The sequence below is a fragment of the Thalassophryne amazonica genome, chromosome 8 (assembly GCF_902500255.1).
Source record: "Thalassophryne amazonica chromosome 8, fThaAma1.1, whole genome shotgun sequence".
In the NCBI taxonomy this organism is placed as follows: domain Eukaryota; kingdom Metazoa; phylum Chordata; class Actinopteri; order Batrachoidiformes; family Batrachoididae; genus Thalassophryne; species Thalassophryne amazonica.
Genome location: NC_047110.1, coordinates 66,697,928 through 66,715,024, shown reverse-complemented (window position 1 = coordinate 66,715,024; position 17,097 = coordinate 66,697,928). Strand labels below are relative to the sequence as shown.

At 41.1% G+C, this 17,097-nt stretch overlaps 1 protein-coding gene across 3 annotated transcripts in view; it reads right to left on the bottom strand.

The window, feature by feature from the left end:
* Positions 1-17,097, bottom strand: part of chd2 (chromodomain helicase DNA binding protein 2) — an 83,153-nt gene that overhangs the window by 16,203 nt on the left and 49,853 nt on the right. For all 3 annotated transcript variants that reach the window (XM_034176544.1, XM_034176546.1, XM_034176543.1), the window contains 12 exons: positions 15,872-16,021; positions 15,610-15,758; positions 15,405-15,501; positions 14,463-14,555; positions 13,931-14,104; positions 13,629-13,798; positions 13,468-13,509; positions 12,341-12,480; positions 12,121-12,259; positions 6,052-6,202; positions 490-612; positions 256-378 (listed from right to left, as the gene is read on the bottom strand). In XM_034176544.1, coding sequence (XP_034032435.1) covers positions 256-378; positions 490-612; positions 6,052-6,202; positions 12,121-12,259; positions 12,341-12,480; positions 13,468-13,509; positions 13,629-13,798; positions 13,931-14,104; positions 14,463-14,555; positions 15,405-15,501; positions 15,610-15,758; positions 15,872-16,021 — 1,551 coding nt within the window. The remainder of the gene's footprint in view (positions 1-255; positions 379-489; positions 613-6,051; positions 6,203-12,120; positions 12,260-12,340; positions 12,481-13,467; positions 13,510-13,628; positions 13,799-13,930; positions 14,105-14,462; positions 14,556-15,404; positions 15,502-15,609; positions 15,759-15,871; positions 16,022-17,097) is intronic.

The following is a 17,097-nucleotide window of genomic DNA, read 5'->3' as shown; positions in this document are numbered from 1 at the left end:
TTCAATTAGCTCAACTCGGCCCATTGTATTGGTATGCTGATTTATCGGTGGGGGCTATGAAATGCAGTAGTAGGGTAGTTATATCTTTAAGTAAGTGCACGTGGGCTAAGACAGGATTTTAGAATGGGAACTTGTCGACAACCAAAACGATCATCTCAGCGCTTGATTTCAATAATTAACACCTCCCCTCTGCGTGGAGGAGTGTAAAGCAGTGAAATCAGACTGTGACAGCGCAGCGACATTTTAGTAACTGACCTTGACTTCGCCTTCCTCTGATGGGTTTTCCGAGAGACGAGGTGAGGAGATTTCATTGCCTTGCTCATCTTTGATAGTCTTGTTCTCCTTTTTCACTCGAGGCTTTCTCTTCTTCACTTTGACCTGAGGAACAAAGCAGTTGCCGAGCTTTGTAGTTGGCTCCTCGATCTGCAGGAATCATTCTCGCGATCAAAACTTTGTGTAGGAGTTACTGAGTCATAAAAGTCAGCTCACCTCCTCTCCTGTCTTTGGCACTTCTGAACTGTCTTGTTCTTTTTTCAGCAGCTTCAGAAGATACTCGGCTCTCGCCTGCAGCTGTTTGGCCTGAGGCTTCTTGCTTGGGTCATCTGGGAGGATCTGTGGGTGAATAAGTCAATGTTAGACTGCTCTGTTCATCTTATGTTGACACACCAAATTACAGAAAGCACAGGACAAACCTAATCACCGGTTAAAGAAAACAATATGCAAATATGCATATTTTATCACTAAACTGATGCATTTGCTTTGAGGTTATTTAGTGGCACATAAAATATTTCAGGGTAATTGTTCAAATAGTGGTACAAGCACCAAATTTAGCAGTACTCCTCAGACACAACTAGGGATGGATGGGTATTATAAGATTTTATCGATATCGATGCCATTATCGATTCTGCTTATCGATCCGATTTCTTATCGATTCCCTTATCGATACCTCTTGTGAATTTTGTACTAAAAGTAGGCTTTACAGGTTTCCTATGTATTTCATTGAGTCTTAAAGTAAATAAATATGAAATTGGTCACTGTATCCTTGATCTCTGCACATAAATAAAAATAAAACGGTGTTTTGCTTTTAAGTTATTAATTCCGACTGGATTCTATCGTTCTAACTTGACTCGGCAGAGAGCCGCACAGCGTTTGGAGCTGTGTGAACAGAACGGAGGATGACTCGTTTCTTTCTCGCAACAAGACAGGAGTCCCAGTTACTAACTTTAATCCGCACAAAAGTGACTCATGATTTCACATATTCAGGGATGAAAGTGGTGAAAAACATAAAGAGCTGAAACCCAAAATTACCCCCCAACATCACCTGCACGAAAATGTCTGAATTCTAGAATTCAGACTTTAGTGAGGAAAAAAAAAAATTTAGTGAGGAAAAAAAAAACAACTTTCCTTATTCAAATTCATTCCAGTAGTATTCTGCTCTTACTAGGATGCAGCAGTTTTCTAGCTTGGCAGATAGGTCTGGAAGAAATCACTGAAGAAATTAACACATTGAAAATATGGTTTGACCGAAACAAACTGTCATTAAACTTAAATAAGGCATGGATGAAATGGAGGTGTAAGAGTCACTAGGTGTTCACAGGAAACATTTATTTATTTCTGTATGTATGTATGTATTTATTTATGTATGTATGTTCATTGTTAGTTGGTTTTATATTTTTCTGTTGTGTTTTTATTCAGGTTCTTTTTGTCTCTTTCTCTAAAAATGTATATAATCATTAGATTAGTTATTATTACTATTATTGTTGTGCTTGCTATTATTAATATCTAAAAAATAAATTAAAAAATATTACAATTTGTAATACATTTGACTTTTACAACAACAAACGCTTGACAGCTGCAACAGCTTAATGCTAATCTGTCTGCATGTAAATCCATCTATTTTATGTATTTATTCACTGAAAATGCCGGGTTGCTGTGCATTTGGAGGCACAAATAGACACAACAAGGGCTCCAAGATGTACAGATTCCCTTCAGATCTGAACAGAAGAACAATCTGCGAAAATAAAGTCAGCCGTGTGGGATGGAAGCCGATCCATGGTTGTGCAATGGGGTCCCCGGTATCCCCCATTGTGGCCAATCTGTACATGGAGCGCGTGGAGAAGACAGCCTTGACATCGTTCACGGGCATCTCTCCCAGTCACTGGTTCAGATATGTCGATGACACATGGGTTAAAAGCAAGCAACAGGAGGTCGAGGACTTTACAGAACACATCAATTCGGTGGATTCCAATATCAAGTTCACATGTGAGGATGCCAGAAACAACCATTTAGCCTTCTTGGACTGTGATGTTACGATTGGAGAGAACAGGCAGCTCCAGACAGAGGTTTACAGAAAACCCACTCACACTGACCAATATCTGCTCTTTGGCTCAAACCACCCCCTTGAACACAAGCTCGGGCTGATCAGGACTCTTAAACATAGAGCCCTACAGGTGCCCACAACTGCAGAGGGAAGGGCTAAAGAACAACAACTTGTACGGAAAGCCCAAATAGTATGTGGGTACCCACGATGGTCCCTGGACAAAGTGCAGAAGTCCCAGAAAACAAAGAGACCAGATAGACAGGAGACGGAGACAAGAAGAAGAGGAGTGTCTCTCCCTTATTTAGCAGGAGTAGGGGAAAAACTACAGAGGATCTTCAGACAGCACAAAATCCCAGTTTACTTTAAACCGGTTAACACCTTGAGACAGAAATTAGTTCACCCTAAGGACAGGATCCCTAGTTACAAACAGAGCAATGTAGTGTATTATATCAGATGTCAGGAAAACTGTAATGAACACTACATAGGTGAGACTAAGCAACCTATAAACAAGAGGCTATACCAGCACCGCAGAGGTTGCCAGTGGACCTCAGTCTGCAGTTCATCTCCACCTGAAAGACACTAACCACACGTTTGAGGACAAGGAAGTTAAAATCTTAGCCAGAGAGAAGAAATGGTTTGAGAGAGGTGTCAAGGAAGCATTCTTTGTAAAACAGTTGAAACCCAGCCTTAACCGGGGGGCGGGTCTCAGACACGCTTTGTCCCGTTTACAATGGGGTACTCAGGTCTAAGCAGTTTCAGTCTTTTGTTCATGGTAATGAGTCATTCACGTCATCAGGAGAGTCGTCAAGGGAGGCTTCCATCCCGTCATTAGGAGAGTGCACAATAGGTGCTAATGAGAGCTATTGTTTAGTCACTAGCCTATAGCAGTCGGCCTCTCGGTAGGAGGGGTCTGGTTAGGTTAAAAACTCCAGCTTTCGTTGGCTTCTGGTTTATTCTTCTCTACAAGAGTCAAGACAGAAGTCAGACTACCAGAGCAAGAATTTTAGCTGAGGAAGCTTCTGTGATTTGAAGCGAAACGTCCTCACGTCAAGCAACCCAGTCCAGTCGAAGATTCAAGCTTCTCTACTATGGAAACCACCTGGACAACTGAGAGCCTACACAGAAACATGGGACTGAACACTAAAATTACCTCTCAAAACTTTGACAATGATGTCGGCTTCCATCCCACACGGCTGACTTTATTTTCCCAGATTGTTCTTCTGTTCAGATCTGAAGGGAATCTGTACATCTTGGAGCCCTTGTTGTGTCTATTTGTGCCTCCAAATGCACAGCAACCCGGCATTTTCAGTGAATAAATACATAAAATAGCTGGATTTACATGCAGACAGATTAGCCCATTTTGCCCCACTGGTAACAATTGTTGCCAAAGTGTATCACTGTCATTTTCTACTTATAATAAAAAATCTCAAAGGTACTAATGCAACCTTTTCCACTTATAAAAAAAAAAAAAATCTGGGCATAAATGAGTTAACGGCGAACACTATTTTGGAACCAAGATGGCACCACGAGTTACGTGACCGGTTTTATTGTTGCTCTCTGAATAAATTATTATTTAATTACCAAAAATGATTTCCATTCCATTTTTATGTTAAATTGTCAAATGTATTACAAATTGTAATTTTTTTTTTTTTTTTTAGATATTAATAATAGCAAGCACAACAATAATAGTAATAATAACTAATCTAATGATTATATACATTTTTAGAGAAAGAGACAAAAATAACCTGAATAAAAACACAACAGAAAAAATATAAAACCAACTAACAATGAACACATACATACATACATACAGAAATAAATGCTTCCTGTGAACACCTAGTGACTCTTACACCTCCATTTCATCCCTGCCTTATTTAAGTTTAATGACAGTTTGTTTCGGTCAAACCATATTTTCAATGTGTTAATTTCTTCAGTGATTTCTTCCAGAACTATCTGCCAAGCTAGAAAACTGCTGCATCCTAGTAAGAGCAGAATACTACTGGTATGAATTTGAATAAGGAAAGTTGTTTTTTTTTTTCTCACTAAATTGTTTTTTTTTTTTTTTCCTCACTAAAGTCTGAATTCTAGAATTTAGACATTTTCGTGCAGGTGGTGTTGGGGGGTAATTTTGGGTTTCAGCTCTTTTTGTTTTTCACCACTTTCATCCCTGAATATGTGAAATCATGAGTCACTTTTGTGCGGATTAAAGTTAGTAACTGGGACTCCTGTCTTGTTGCGAGAAAGAAACGAGAGTCATCCTCCGTTCTGTTCACACAGCTCCGTGCGGCTCTCTGCCGAGTCAAGTTAGAACGATAGAATCCAGTCGGAATTAATAACTTAAAAGCAAAACACCGTTTTATTTTTATTTATGTCCAGAGATCAATGATACAGTGACCAATTTCATATTTATTTACTTTAAGACTCAATGAAATACATAGAAAACCTGTAAAGCCTACTTTTAGTACAAAATTCACAAGAGGTATCGATAAGGGAATCGATAAGGAATCGGATCGATAAGCAGAATCGATAATGGCATCGATAGATAAAATCTTATAATACCCATCCCTAGTTGTGTCTGAGGAGTATTGCTAAATTTGGTGCTTGTACCACTATTTGAACAATTACCCTGAAATATTTTTTATTTTATTTATTTTTATATAACGGATTCAGTTTAACGGATTTTTGCTTACATCAGATAAAATGTCCTGTCCGATCACAATGTATTTCCATTAAAAACCCCTCGCATGTAACCGGACAGATCAGTGTGGATGTGCACAAAATTAAAGTTCAGCTCTGACACTCACTGATTTGAGTAAAGTGGCACCAGAGTTATTTCAGTGATTAAAAGCCCGGCCGTTTATTTTTTCATACTGCTCAGACCCGCAGCCTGATGTGCAACTGTTAAATCAGACACAATAAAAGGCTGTGATTTGTCATGTTTCTGCTTTCACTCCATCTACCATCACATTTTAATAGTTTTTGCAGTGCACACGCTGATTACATGTCAGGATCACATACATTTGGCAGAAAAGTCCGCACATGTACAGAAAATGCACAGTTTACCTTTGATTTGGAGGTGATGATTGTAGAAGAAAAAGCTTGTTGAGGGTCAAATTAATCCATAATAAAGTCTAATCCAGCGACGGAGAACTTTAAAACTGCCACGCACGTCATTACATGACGTTTGATTCCCAGTCATGCTACCTGTGTCCTTGGACATGATACTTCATTTCCATCATCACAGACTGACTAAATAAATAGGTATGAGCCTTGGTTGAGTAAGTAACCTATGATGGACTGGCATCCCATTCATGGGGAGTTGTAGAATCATCTGCTTCATCCCATGATATACAGGGATAAGCACTGGCCACGATGGTATAGGGCTTACTTTTACATAGTCAAGAACTGACACCAAGACTGTCCAAATTTGTCTAGGGCATTCTGTGAAATTCAAGATGCCATAATGGTGGCCACTGTTGAGGTGCTTTTTCACAAGAGCAATTGAAAAGGACAGCTTTTAACCAAATTTGGTGCTTGTACGGCCATTTGAAAGATTATTTCAGTTACAAGCCCCACAAATTTTGAAACGGTTTTAAATACAATGCAAGATGAGCCAGTTTTGGTATAAATACAAGCATGTAATGCAAGTCTGTGACTGCGTTAACTACTTCAATTTTTAGTTATACAGAATCAATTTGAGTGAACCCTAAATTATATATCATTAGACTTGCCTTATCAGCCATCTTCAAGTCAGGGTCCGTCTTGATCAAATCCCAGTTGCTGAAGCCATGTTCATAAATGCCCAGCAGAAGCTGAGTGTCGTCCTGCAGATCCCAGTCTACATCAAAGTGGGCTACCTTGACCCTGCATGTCAGCTTGAACCTGTGGACAATAGTGTTTGGGTTTTAACCATTTACGATCTTTTTGCCTAAATGACATTCAAAAACCAAAGCCTTGAAATAGTTGGACATATAAACAAACGTGAATACAGAAACTGATTCATCAATAAAATCCTCTGATGTCCAGCTGTTGATTTACAAAGGACGGTAAAATCTAAAATGGCAGCTGAACAACAACACTGCCTCGCCAACTGTCCCCCACCACCCCTTTTTATTTCTTTCAGGTCTTGGTGAGATAATGGGGATAGTTTGGTCTTTTTCAGCAACAATCCTGTGCCTCATTCTTATTATTGTCGAGCGTTATTCCTTGTTTTACTGCGTCCCACGCTCGAAGGGATTTCACCCGCAATTCTTTAGTCATGCAACAGATGTTTTACTCAGATGACACTGTAACATTTCCCACTTCTTGTTTATTGAGTTTTGTTTTGATGCCACCAGGTAAAACACCTTAAAACACACATACATACATAACTGTAAATATGATATACCATAAACCATTACCAAAATAACTAGCTTAAATTAATTTAACGGTACATACCTTATGAATCAATTAATCAATTTCATTTAATTAAATCATTTCCTAAAATACATATGAAAACAACCAACACCAAATTATTGTCCTGATTATCATGCCTTTCGCAGATTGTTTGCGGGTACACGCGCAGTTGTTTGAAGTCAATCGGAACGAGCATAGCCTAAGACTCGCCCCGCAACCACTACTTGTCGCTATAGTAACATCCGGTATGAATGAAGTCCGCCACTATAAAGGGCCCGGGTGCACGCGCTAACCGGCCGACAGTTCCGCCCTGATCAGCGCAAATGACAAACAGCTGATCAGCGCGACACCTCCCACTCGAGCTTCATGCGCACACGCACCCAAGTTGCATTGTCCGCATTGAAGGTCGCCCATATCAGAATTACAGTCCTTGTTCCTCAATAGGCAGCAGAACAACTAGCCGCCTCACATCCCTGTGAAGCACGGCCCCACTGCACCTCGCCCTCAGATCTTCCCCTGGTTGTCCGGGCTGTGAGGCGGGAGGACACTGGCCAGAAGCGACGAGCACATCCACATCTCTCACGACACCTCTGCAATCCGGGTTGACAGCAACGATCCTTCCCAGACGAAACTGACCACGCAGAGCATTCTGGTCGCAAAGCCAGACAACATCCCCGACAGCAACATTCCTCTTGAGTGTGTGCCACTTGCTTCTGATAAAGAGATTTGGACCAGGACCTCCAGAAGCTTTTGACTTGGGTTTGGATCTCTTGAAGGCGTTTGAACGGATAACCTTCAAAATCAAGGTCTTGAAGTCTCCGTCCTGAGACGCCCGACCCAGCAGGAGGTGGTTCGGTGTCACGTACTGGATCCGATCTTCTTGACTCTGGACTTGGACGCTCATTCGCCAGGTTAGCCGCCATGTGAAGTGCTGTGAGGAATTCGTTGAAAGTGAGATTGACTGTTTTATTGAGATTTTGAAGAGCCTGCTTCACAATCCGCACTGCAGCTTCCGCAGCTCCATTTCGATGGGGAGAATCAGCGGGTAGTACTTTCCAGGCCCAGCTTGTGCCATTTCTCGCAGCATACTCCTCCAAGCCAGCAGTGTCTTGAGCCTGAAGGAATGCATAGAGATCGTCTAGGACTGATTTAGCCCCAATGAAGTTGGTCCCAGGGTCTGACCAAACCTTCTGGGGATGACCTCTCAAGGCAGCAAACTTTTGGTAGGCCATAAGAAAGCTTTCTGTTGACATGCTGCTGACAAGTTCAACATGAAGTGCTCTACTTGCAAGGCAGCTAAAGACGACTCCCCAGACTTTAGTAATCACCCTTTTTTTTGACATCGTCCTTCACCAGATACGGTCCAAACATATCCACTGCAATGAACTGAAAGGGGGCAGCAGGCCTTGTCCGTTCAAAAGGTAGGTCACCCATCACTTGCTTACATACTTTTGCTCTTGCCTTTCAACAGACAATGCATTGGTTGATGACTTTTTGGGCAACTCTTCTACCGTGAACAAGCCTTGCTCCTCATCCTTAGCAGCGTTCCAGCAGCTCCTTCATGCCCTTCTTGATGACTTTGTTGGGCCAAGAGAACACCAAGCCAAGACTCAGCCGGTAATAATGGGACACTGATTTTGTCTTCCTTGAAGTGTTGAATTCTGCCACCACAAATCAATAGCCCACTTGCTTCATCCTTGCACACAACAAGTCTGTCCATGGTGGTATTGGAGAAGTTCTTGCCTTCCTGGGCTGCCAGACATAGATCTCGGAAAGCATCGCCACACTCCTGGGGTGTACAAACTCCAGCCAGCTGGACTGCCTCCCATTTTAATCCTCTGGCCCTTCCTTGAAGGAAGATTTTTGCTGCCCTCCATACTAAAGCAACAGTTTTCAGCAGCTTCCTCAGATTGCTGAACCTTTTAACATCCAGCAGTTCTTTTAACATTGTTCCTGCTGCAGGCCTGTGTAGATCTAATTCAGGCTTGTTTGAGATCCTGTCAAACTTTTTGGCTCGAGCCCGGGTCAGTGAACCACCAAAAGTCTTCTTTTGGAGTTTAATAACATTATCTCTTGCAGCTGCAGCAATATCCTTTGCAGACTACAGGGGCCACTCCCATTCTGGAAGACGGAGAAATCCCGGCCCAGCCTGCCCACTGGGACCCTTAGTCCAGATCTTTGGGTCCAGCTCCTCTAGTGATGATATCAGCAATGTTCAAAGGCCCCGGGACCCACCACCAGTCTTGGATATTGGTGTTGCTTTGAATTTCTCCAATTCGGTTGGCAAAAAAGGTTTGATAGCCATAGCTCTCTCGCTGGATTGCCCCAAGGACCGTCTGGCTGTCCACCAGATGGTACCACTTCCCCACATTAATCTTACAGCTCTTTTATTATTATTAATAATAATATTTTATTATTAATAATAATTATTGTCCTGATTATCATTACTGATTGATACAGCCACATGACTGGACAAATTACCCATTGCACATTACCCAATAAATAATCAGCAGCTTATATTATCAAACTGTAAAGTAACAATCAAGAATCATAATTTAAAATCATAAGCCCACAGCCAACCAGCTTACAGCTTCAATGCACGTGAATTTAAGTGGATATTCACACCCACACCATATACACAAAGAGACCCCTTTTTCCTGCAAAGTATCTACAAATCATCCCATCCAAACTACACACAAACAATGCCCCATGGTGCCCACAGTGCCTTCACAAGCGCGAGTAGTGACATGAGGCAGAGGTAAAGACGCCCAACAGTGTGATCGTATTAATACACAAAAGTCTTACCGGCTGCCTTTCGCAGATTGTTTGCGGGTACACGCGCAGTTGTTTGAAGTCAATCGGAACGAGCGCAGCCTAAGACTCGCCCCGCAACCACTACTTGTCGCTATAGTAACATCCGGTATGAATGAAGTCCGCCACTATAAAGGGCCCGGGTGCACGCGCTAACCGGCCGACAGTTCCGCCCTGATCAGCGCAAATGACAAACAGCTGATCAGCGCGACAATTATTGTGGTTTAACCATAGACTGTATATACACTGGTAAAAGCCTGCGTGACACCACCCATAGGTAATCTATACAGACACAGAACAGTCAATATAAAGCCCATATCTGGGTGTCACCTTGATGACATTAGTGGCACAACAAACTCAACTGCACAGCAGTTATCCTAATGATTTACTTTGGTCTGGACATTAAAGGTTATAAGCCACTGATTTTCTCAGTAACCATGTATCAACGGGGCTTAACAGATCAGGCTATGGACAACTACTAAAAATATAGTGCAATGCTAAAATATCCTAGGCTATATGAGCATAAAAATAGGAAACAGAATGTGACGGACGCAAACTCTTCGCAATACCCGATGGCCATATTTTGGCAGTCGGGTAATAAGTCGAGAGTTTCATTCAGCATGAATATTGCAGCAGAGATGTCTTAGGAGATCTATCAGGAATTTCAACACATAACAAACCATAATATTCCAGTTGTTTCTAACAAAATACTCCAACTGATAGACACAGTCTCCACAACAGCTAGCAGTCACATTGAGCGGCCTCTGAGCTAAAGATGCTACGAGAGGCAGACACTCGGCTGAGCCGCCGTCACTCACAGTGACCACACGCCTAATATTACAAAACTTTATGGTTTAAAACATCTTTAGCTAAGAAGAGAGATGAAAATGTTTTTTTTTTTAACCAGGCTGTAAACATGCATATTTCTGCTCTAAAGTTAGACATTTTAACATGGTCTCTTATAAGAATGTGCTCTATTTGGAGCAAGCTTGAAGCGGCCAGTCAAGCAACTGCAACTTTTCCTTCATCTGGGAGGGCTTCATCTGAGGCCATCGAAGTTTGTCACTTGGGTTGACCACATAATGGTGAAAATATTGCAAAGAGCAGTAAAACAGTTTGAGCTGTTAAGTGCCTCCAGAAGCGAGGTCATCTGGAAATGATGAAGCCATGTTTAGCCTTTTTTTGTGCGTTTGTTGGATTTATCTTGGCTCACGTGTGCATAAATTATGTCTGAGCTCATTATGTTCCTGAGAAGGTACAGTATCTGTAGACATTCATATGATGACAATTTGTTGAGCAACAGTAATTGTGTAAAACTGTAAACATTACTTCTGGGAGTTGAGTCCATCCCTGGACCATTCCAGCATTAAATGGTTATACAGTGTGAGGAAAGTGGCCCGGGGGGGGGGGGGGGTTTGTTCATGACGTTGGGGTTGCTGCAGCTAGTGGGGGGTCTTGGGGAAATACTATATGCAATTTTGAGCAAGCTGGTGCAATTAATAAGCTAAATGAGAGCTATTTCTCAATCCCATTTTCTTGTTCACTGTAGTCATAAAAACCATATTTTCTCATATTGTCAAGATGGCAGGACTATAATCCACAGTCTGTCATATGGATTAGAATACAGTGTTATTACTATTACATTTGCATTTGACCGTTACTGTTCTCTCTCTACATCTATCTAAACATTTGTCTTCAGCAATTTTTGCCTTTATAACAACTGATAGTGTCTTAACACAAGTAAAGACACAAGTAAAGCTGCGTGGGACTTCATTAAATTAACTATCACTTTTAGTTCTCAGGAACACTGATTTGGGTTTAAATTTTATTCTTATTCACTTATATAAAGGGAAACGCAACAAACACAGATTTTTCCTGTCCGCTGATGAGGTATTTCTAGAATACTGACAATTCACTGACACATCAATATTTGACTTTTAGAGCATGTTAAATGTTTATCATATTTTCCTCCAGTTGGATATTTCACACCAATGTAACAGAAGAACCATAAAATGCAGATTTGGCAGGCTAGAGTTTGCATGGAGACAATTTGAAGCAAATTCATCCTAAAGACAAATTCTGGAACATGATATAAAAATCAAAGGCTTGTGGGGAGTGTTAGCCTTTCTGTATAAATGATTATTTTAAAAAGTCGGGTAACCGTTTTGGTCCTTTTTGCTCAAACCAGCCCCATTTGAATTTATTCCTGAAATCATCTCCCTGTAGCAGAACAATGTTTCATCCATTTGTTTTATAGTTTCAGCACAGCACGGAGTTCACAATAAAATCTGTAATGACACGTCTTGTTTGCTGCTGTGTGGATGAGCGGCGCCATGTTACATTCATCCTTCAGTCTTTGATCAGGACATGAAAATGTCAGACTTAATATCCACTATGGCGTCTGATCAGAGATGTTTCCAAATGATTTTACAGATATGAACATCATGACATCAGCCCACAGACTAAATTCGACGAGTGCCAAGAAAACAAAAATAACCCAGAAACGTTCACCACGGACTTAAATACCCGGATTTCTGGGAATTCCCAGAAAACTTTCATCATGATTATATAACACTGATCTCTCACTAACTTACTTATTTCTCTCAGCAGGATTGGAAGGCACCACTTTGTGCAGAGGCTCAAACTCTTCCTCGTGCTGGATAATGGATTTGGCGTTGACCTGTACACCTGAGATCTTGATATTAACTCCTCTGCGTTTCCCAGGACCTTTGGCTGCAATAATAATGACTAACATTATTTGCCCGAGCAAAAACTGTTATTTTCAAATACCTGGAACAAGTAAAACCTACTCACCTTCAGCAGGATTCTCTTTAAGTTGTTCTTCATGCTCCTGCACTGCAGCCACACAGCTACTGTGAAGCAGTTCACCAAGTCTCTTCAGGTCAGCTATCGACTTGTCCACTAACTCTGAGTCACGGGCGATGGCCTCTAACCTGGTACAACAGCACAGTATTTTGATCTTTATAGTTTCTCAAAAGTACAAGATCAGGAGTGGGAAAAAAACCCTTAACGTGCTCTTTGCTTAATTTCATATGCCAACTATGTTGACCAGGTGCCGTCGGGCAGTCCTAAATTTTAGGTCATGTTTTTGCTTAGGCCCATTAAAGAAGTAGAAAATGTCAAATGCTTCTCCAAGTAGCCACATGCCACATCTCCCTCACTGCATGGGAAAGGAATGAAAAGGGTATTTTCAAGGGACATTTATTTTTCCTTATAAAATTATACAATGCGTATTGAGATACATGGACTACGAAACAATTCAGGAATAGTATTTATTATGGAACGATTCCATTCAGTCAGACAATTCTTTCTTTAACCAAGACATTAATTTAAGATAGTCAATTAGAAAAAGCCCAGAGTGGCATTGCTTACCTTCAAATCCATTATTTCATGAAAACGAGGTATCTTTTTCATGGTTTTACTACTGTGCTGCAGCACACTGCCTCTGCTCACATTTTTGTTTGCCACTGGGGGCAACACTACATACAGTAGCAGATAGCGCAGCATCAAAGAAGCCAGATGTTGTTAGCACAGCATAATTTTCCCATTCTGAACAGGTGTGACAGCATTGACAAACTGTAAACCAGGCACTCTCAGGCTCAGGGCTAACTCTACCCCTATCCCAACCCTAACCAAGGCAGACTTCTCCCAGGGGCTGAGTTCTCTTCAACTTTCTTACCACTGCAGTGTGCAGAGGCATGTGTAGCCGCTGCTCTCACGGTCAGTGGCAGTGGACTCAGTTTAATTTTCGATAAATCTGCCAACATGAGAATGCAGTAAGTACTTTTTGGGATCATCTACGTCACATTCACAGAGAAACAGAGGCCTTAAATCAGCCATGGAGCCACACAGCAATAATGTTGAGCAAAAGCGAGGGTGGACAAAGTACGATAAATAGCATTAGCTATATATATGCTTACCTTTCAAGGGGAGCTCCAAATTTCTTGTATGCTTTTATAAACCTGTTAAAAACACAATTATGAACAGATGTATAAATTTAACAAATAGATCTATATGCTATGACAGCAAATACAGGAAAAACTCAAACAAAACAGAAGCTAACCATGAAATAATACTTCACCTTCTAATCTCTGCATCAGTGAAGCCCTCCACGGTATTCTTGCGTGCACGAGGTCGGCCCCTCTTCTTCGGCTTTTTGTCATCATCACTATCGTCTGTCTCACTCTCGGAGCCTGATGAGCGGTGCTTCAGCTTGGAGCCAACGTCACTGTCACTATCATTGGCCAGAGCCTGAAAATCATAGTGTCCAGAGCAGCACTTTATATATCACAGCAACCTGATTCTGAAACCAAGCTGTTTACAAAACCTCTGAAATTTTTCTGCCATGGCTAAAACTAACAAGTATGCAAATTATTATTTTACTGGCTTGTTTGAGCTCCTGTGCCTGGGCAGCATAAAGATGTCCTCCATCTCCCGTTGTTTCTCCTCCTCCTCAATTTTGCGCCGTTGATCTTCAGGGATTATATCATCCCATTCTCGTGCTGGCTTCTCTTCAAACTCTGGAGTGCTCTCCTCCATGCTGGAGAAATTGGCCACCTGAAACAATATGCACACATCAGAGAAAAACTAAGTTCCTTCGGCTGCTCCCGTGTTTGCGCTCGGGGTCACCACAGCAAATCCGAGGTGGATCTGCATGTTGAATTGGCACAAGTTTTACGCCGGATGCCCTTCCTGACGCAACTACACATTACATGGAGAAAGATGGGAGGAGTGGGATTTGAACCGGGAACCTTCCACACCGAAACAAAGCGCACTAACCACTTGGCCAGAGAACAAGGAGCAAACACAGAGATGAAAAGGGGGATACAACAGTAGATGTGTGATCAGGGTTGGAAAAGTAACCATTTAAATCATTACTTAATTATAATGAAAAAGAATAATGTCTTATATTTACCTTAAACTGAGATAGAAGCTCATCTGTAGCACTTGAGCCCTGGTCACTTTCTCTTGTTTCAGCCAACCTCAGGATCTCATCAATATCCATCTCCTACAAAAAACAAATAAATTAAAAATTACAATACATCCACTCAACAACTGTAAAGACACCAACATGATTCAAGTCCACCAGCTGTACGAAAACAGTGGTCACAATGTGGAAACATTAACACAGGTTTACAGTAAACACCAAATTATTGCTTTGTCAAAAATTGGACAGTCTGGATTCAGCCAGCATGTGATCTATCCTGCTCTAAAGTACAGCTCTCGATCACACTTTTATACGTAACCACAGACCAGCTGGTGTCTGTGTGCATGTGTAAATGGAGATCATGCCTCACAATTATCATATAAACTGGAGCTTTCAAGAAAGAAATAAAAAAAAGTAAAACCTCTCGAAATGTTAAGATAGAAATGAAAAATTCTGAGGCAGATCTAAATCATCAAAAAAATGTAATCAAATCATCCCTGAATGTCGTACCAACTGTGGATAAACAACAACAAAATCTGTCCAGTAATTTGTGGGATACTTTGTGCACAGAGGTGTCCATATTATCTCCATCCTTCAGTACTAGGACTCTTTGGGGGATTCTTGGGTATGACTAGAATAACTGTGTCAAGCAGTTACTTGTCAAGACACAGTTTTGTGAGGAACCATCCTCCACAATGATTTGGCCATGTGGTGCGCCTCTGTAGGTATGATCCAGTACACAGGTACCCTAGTGTTCAGGACACCAGGAACTGTAAAAAGACCAAAAGCATGCTGACACATCACTTGACTATGGCAGATAGATGGCCACTTTCAGGAGGTGGGGATGGACCGGTCATCTGCCTGGGTGGTTGTCATGTAGTGCGCATCAGCATTCTGCAATATGCATTCTGAATTAAACTTCTGTGATACCTGTGGTTCAGATTCCTCTCCTTCTGTCTCTTTAAAAAGCTCTTCTGCTCCAAACTTGAGGATGGCAGTCAGCTCTTCTTTATTGAATGGATTTGAACTGCAGAAGAAACCAGTTAAACATATGGTGGGAAAGCCTTTGGGACATCTTCATATAAACCAACAGAAGTGGGAGGGATGAGGCAGCAATTTAGCAAACAAGTCTTACTTTGTGTTTCCTGAGTTGCTGTCTAGTACTGTCCGGCCTGTAGTGTCCATTCTCTGAATGACAAGATGGTCCAACACCATCTTCTTCTTTGCCCTCTCAATGATGTCTTCCTCCACAGTTCCTTTGGTAACCAGTCGATAAATATTCACCTATGCAGGGACAGCATACAGATCCACTTCTCTTGTATAATGTATAATGCCACCAGTACTTATCAGCTGTGGAGTCCATCTACAAAGCTGTCAGACTGAACTCCAAAATGTACCTGCTTCTTCTGGCCAATCCTATGAGCCCTGGCTTGTGCCTGCAGGTCGTTTTGAGGATTCCAGTCAGAGTCAAAGATAACTACAGTGTCTGCTGAAGCCAAGTTTATTCCTAAACCTCCAGCTCTAGTGGACAACAGGAAGCAGAAGTCCTACAGAATAGATGACAGAGGTCATGCAGATTTCATTATGAAAGTAAGAGAAAATGCTGTGTTTTCAAAAAATATAACATAATGCTAAAATATCCTCGGCAGTCTGAGCATAAGATTAGGAAACAGAATGTGACCTTTTCACCTTTTTAAATAGGTCAAGGTTAGCCATAAGCAACAATGCAAGTTTTAGAATACAGTTAAAGTCATTTTTATTCAGTCAGTTAAGGTAAGAGGAACTCAACCCTTTTGTCATTAATGTGAATTTTAGTTCAAATGTTGAGTCTTCTTGAATTTTCTAGTCCACTGTTTTTCTCTAGTCCTAATTTCGGTGCTACATTTGTTGTTGTGTGTACATATCTATAGGTATACAGTTGGTATTTACAGTAATTATTAAGATGTTATTATCTTCTTTGGCCTTCGCACTTGTTTAACTGGTATCCCAGTGCACACTAATTATTTATACATACATATATATTATTAAGATCCTATGAATGCAACCTTTTGACCTCTTAAAATAGGTCAAGGTTAGCCATCTTTGAACTTGTCCAAGGTCTGTGTCCCAAGAATGTTCTCTGTGAATTTGAAGACCTTGGCAGTAATAGGACTGGACCTATGCTGTGCAGAGACAGATGAACAGACAGACGGGTGGATGGACGCAAGGCCTTCGTAGTACCCGATGGCCATATTTTCCCCTTGGGCAATAACAAAAAGAAGCCACAGTAATGATAAAACATTTCAGACAGAAGCTACAAACGTAGATCCTTATAATCACATATTTTGCTATTTTACATCAGCTACTGCTTTAAAACAAACAAAATCTATTTATAAAAATCAACTGGCACAGTTGATTAAAAACCTTTATTATATGGCTGCGATGCTAAGCGCCCTCTGATTGGCTGATTACCAGTCAGATATTTTCCCATATCCGGACCGGTTACCATGACAATCGGTCTGCAATGTGTCCTTTCATTACAAACCAGGAAGCTATAAACACAATTAAAAAAATGAAGTTTGACATGAACATACTCCATAAATATCTAAACAGCATCTGAAAAAAAAAAAAAAAAAAAACGCAG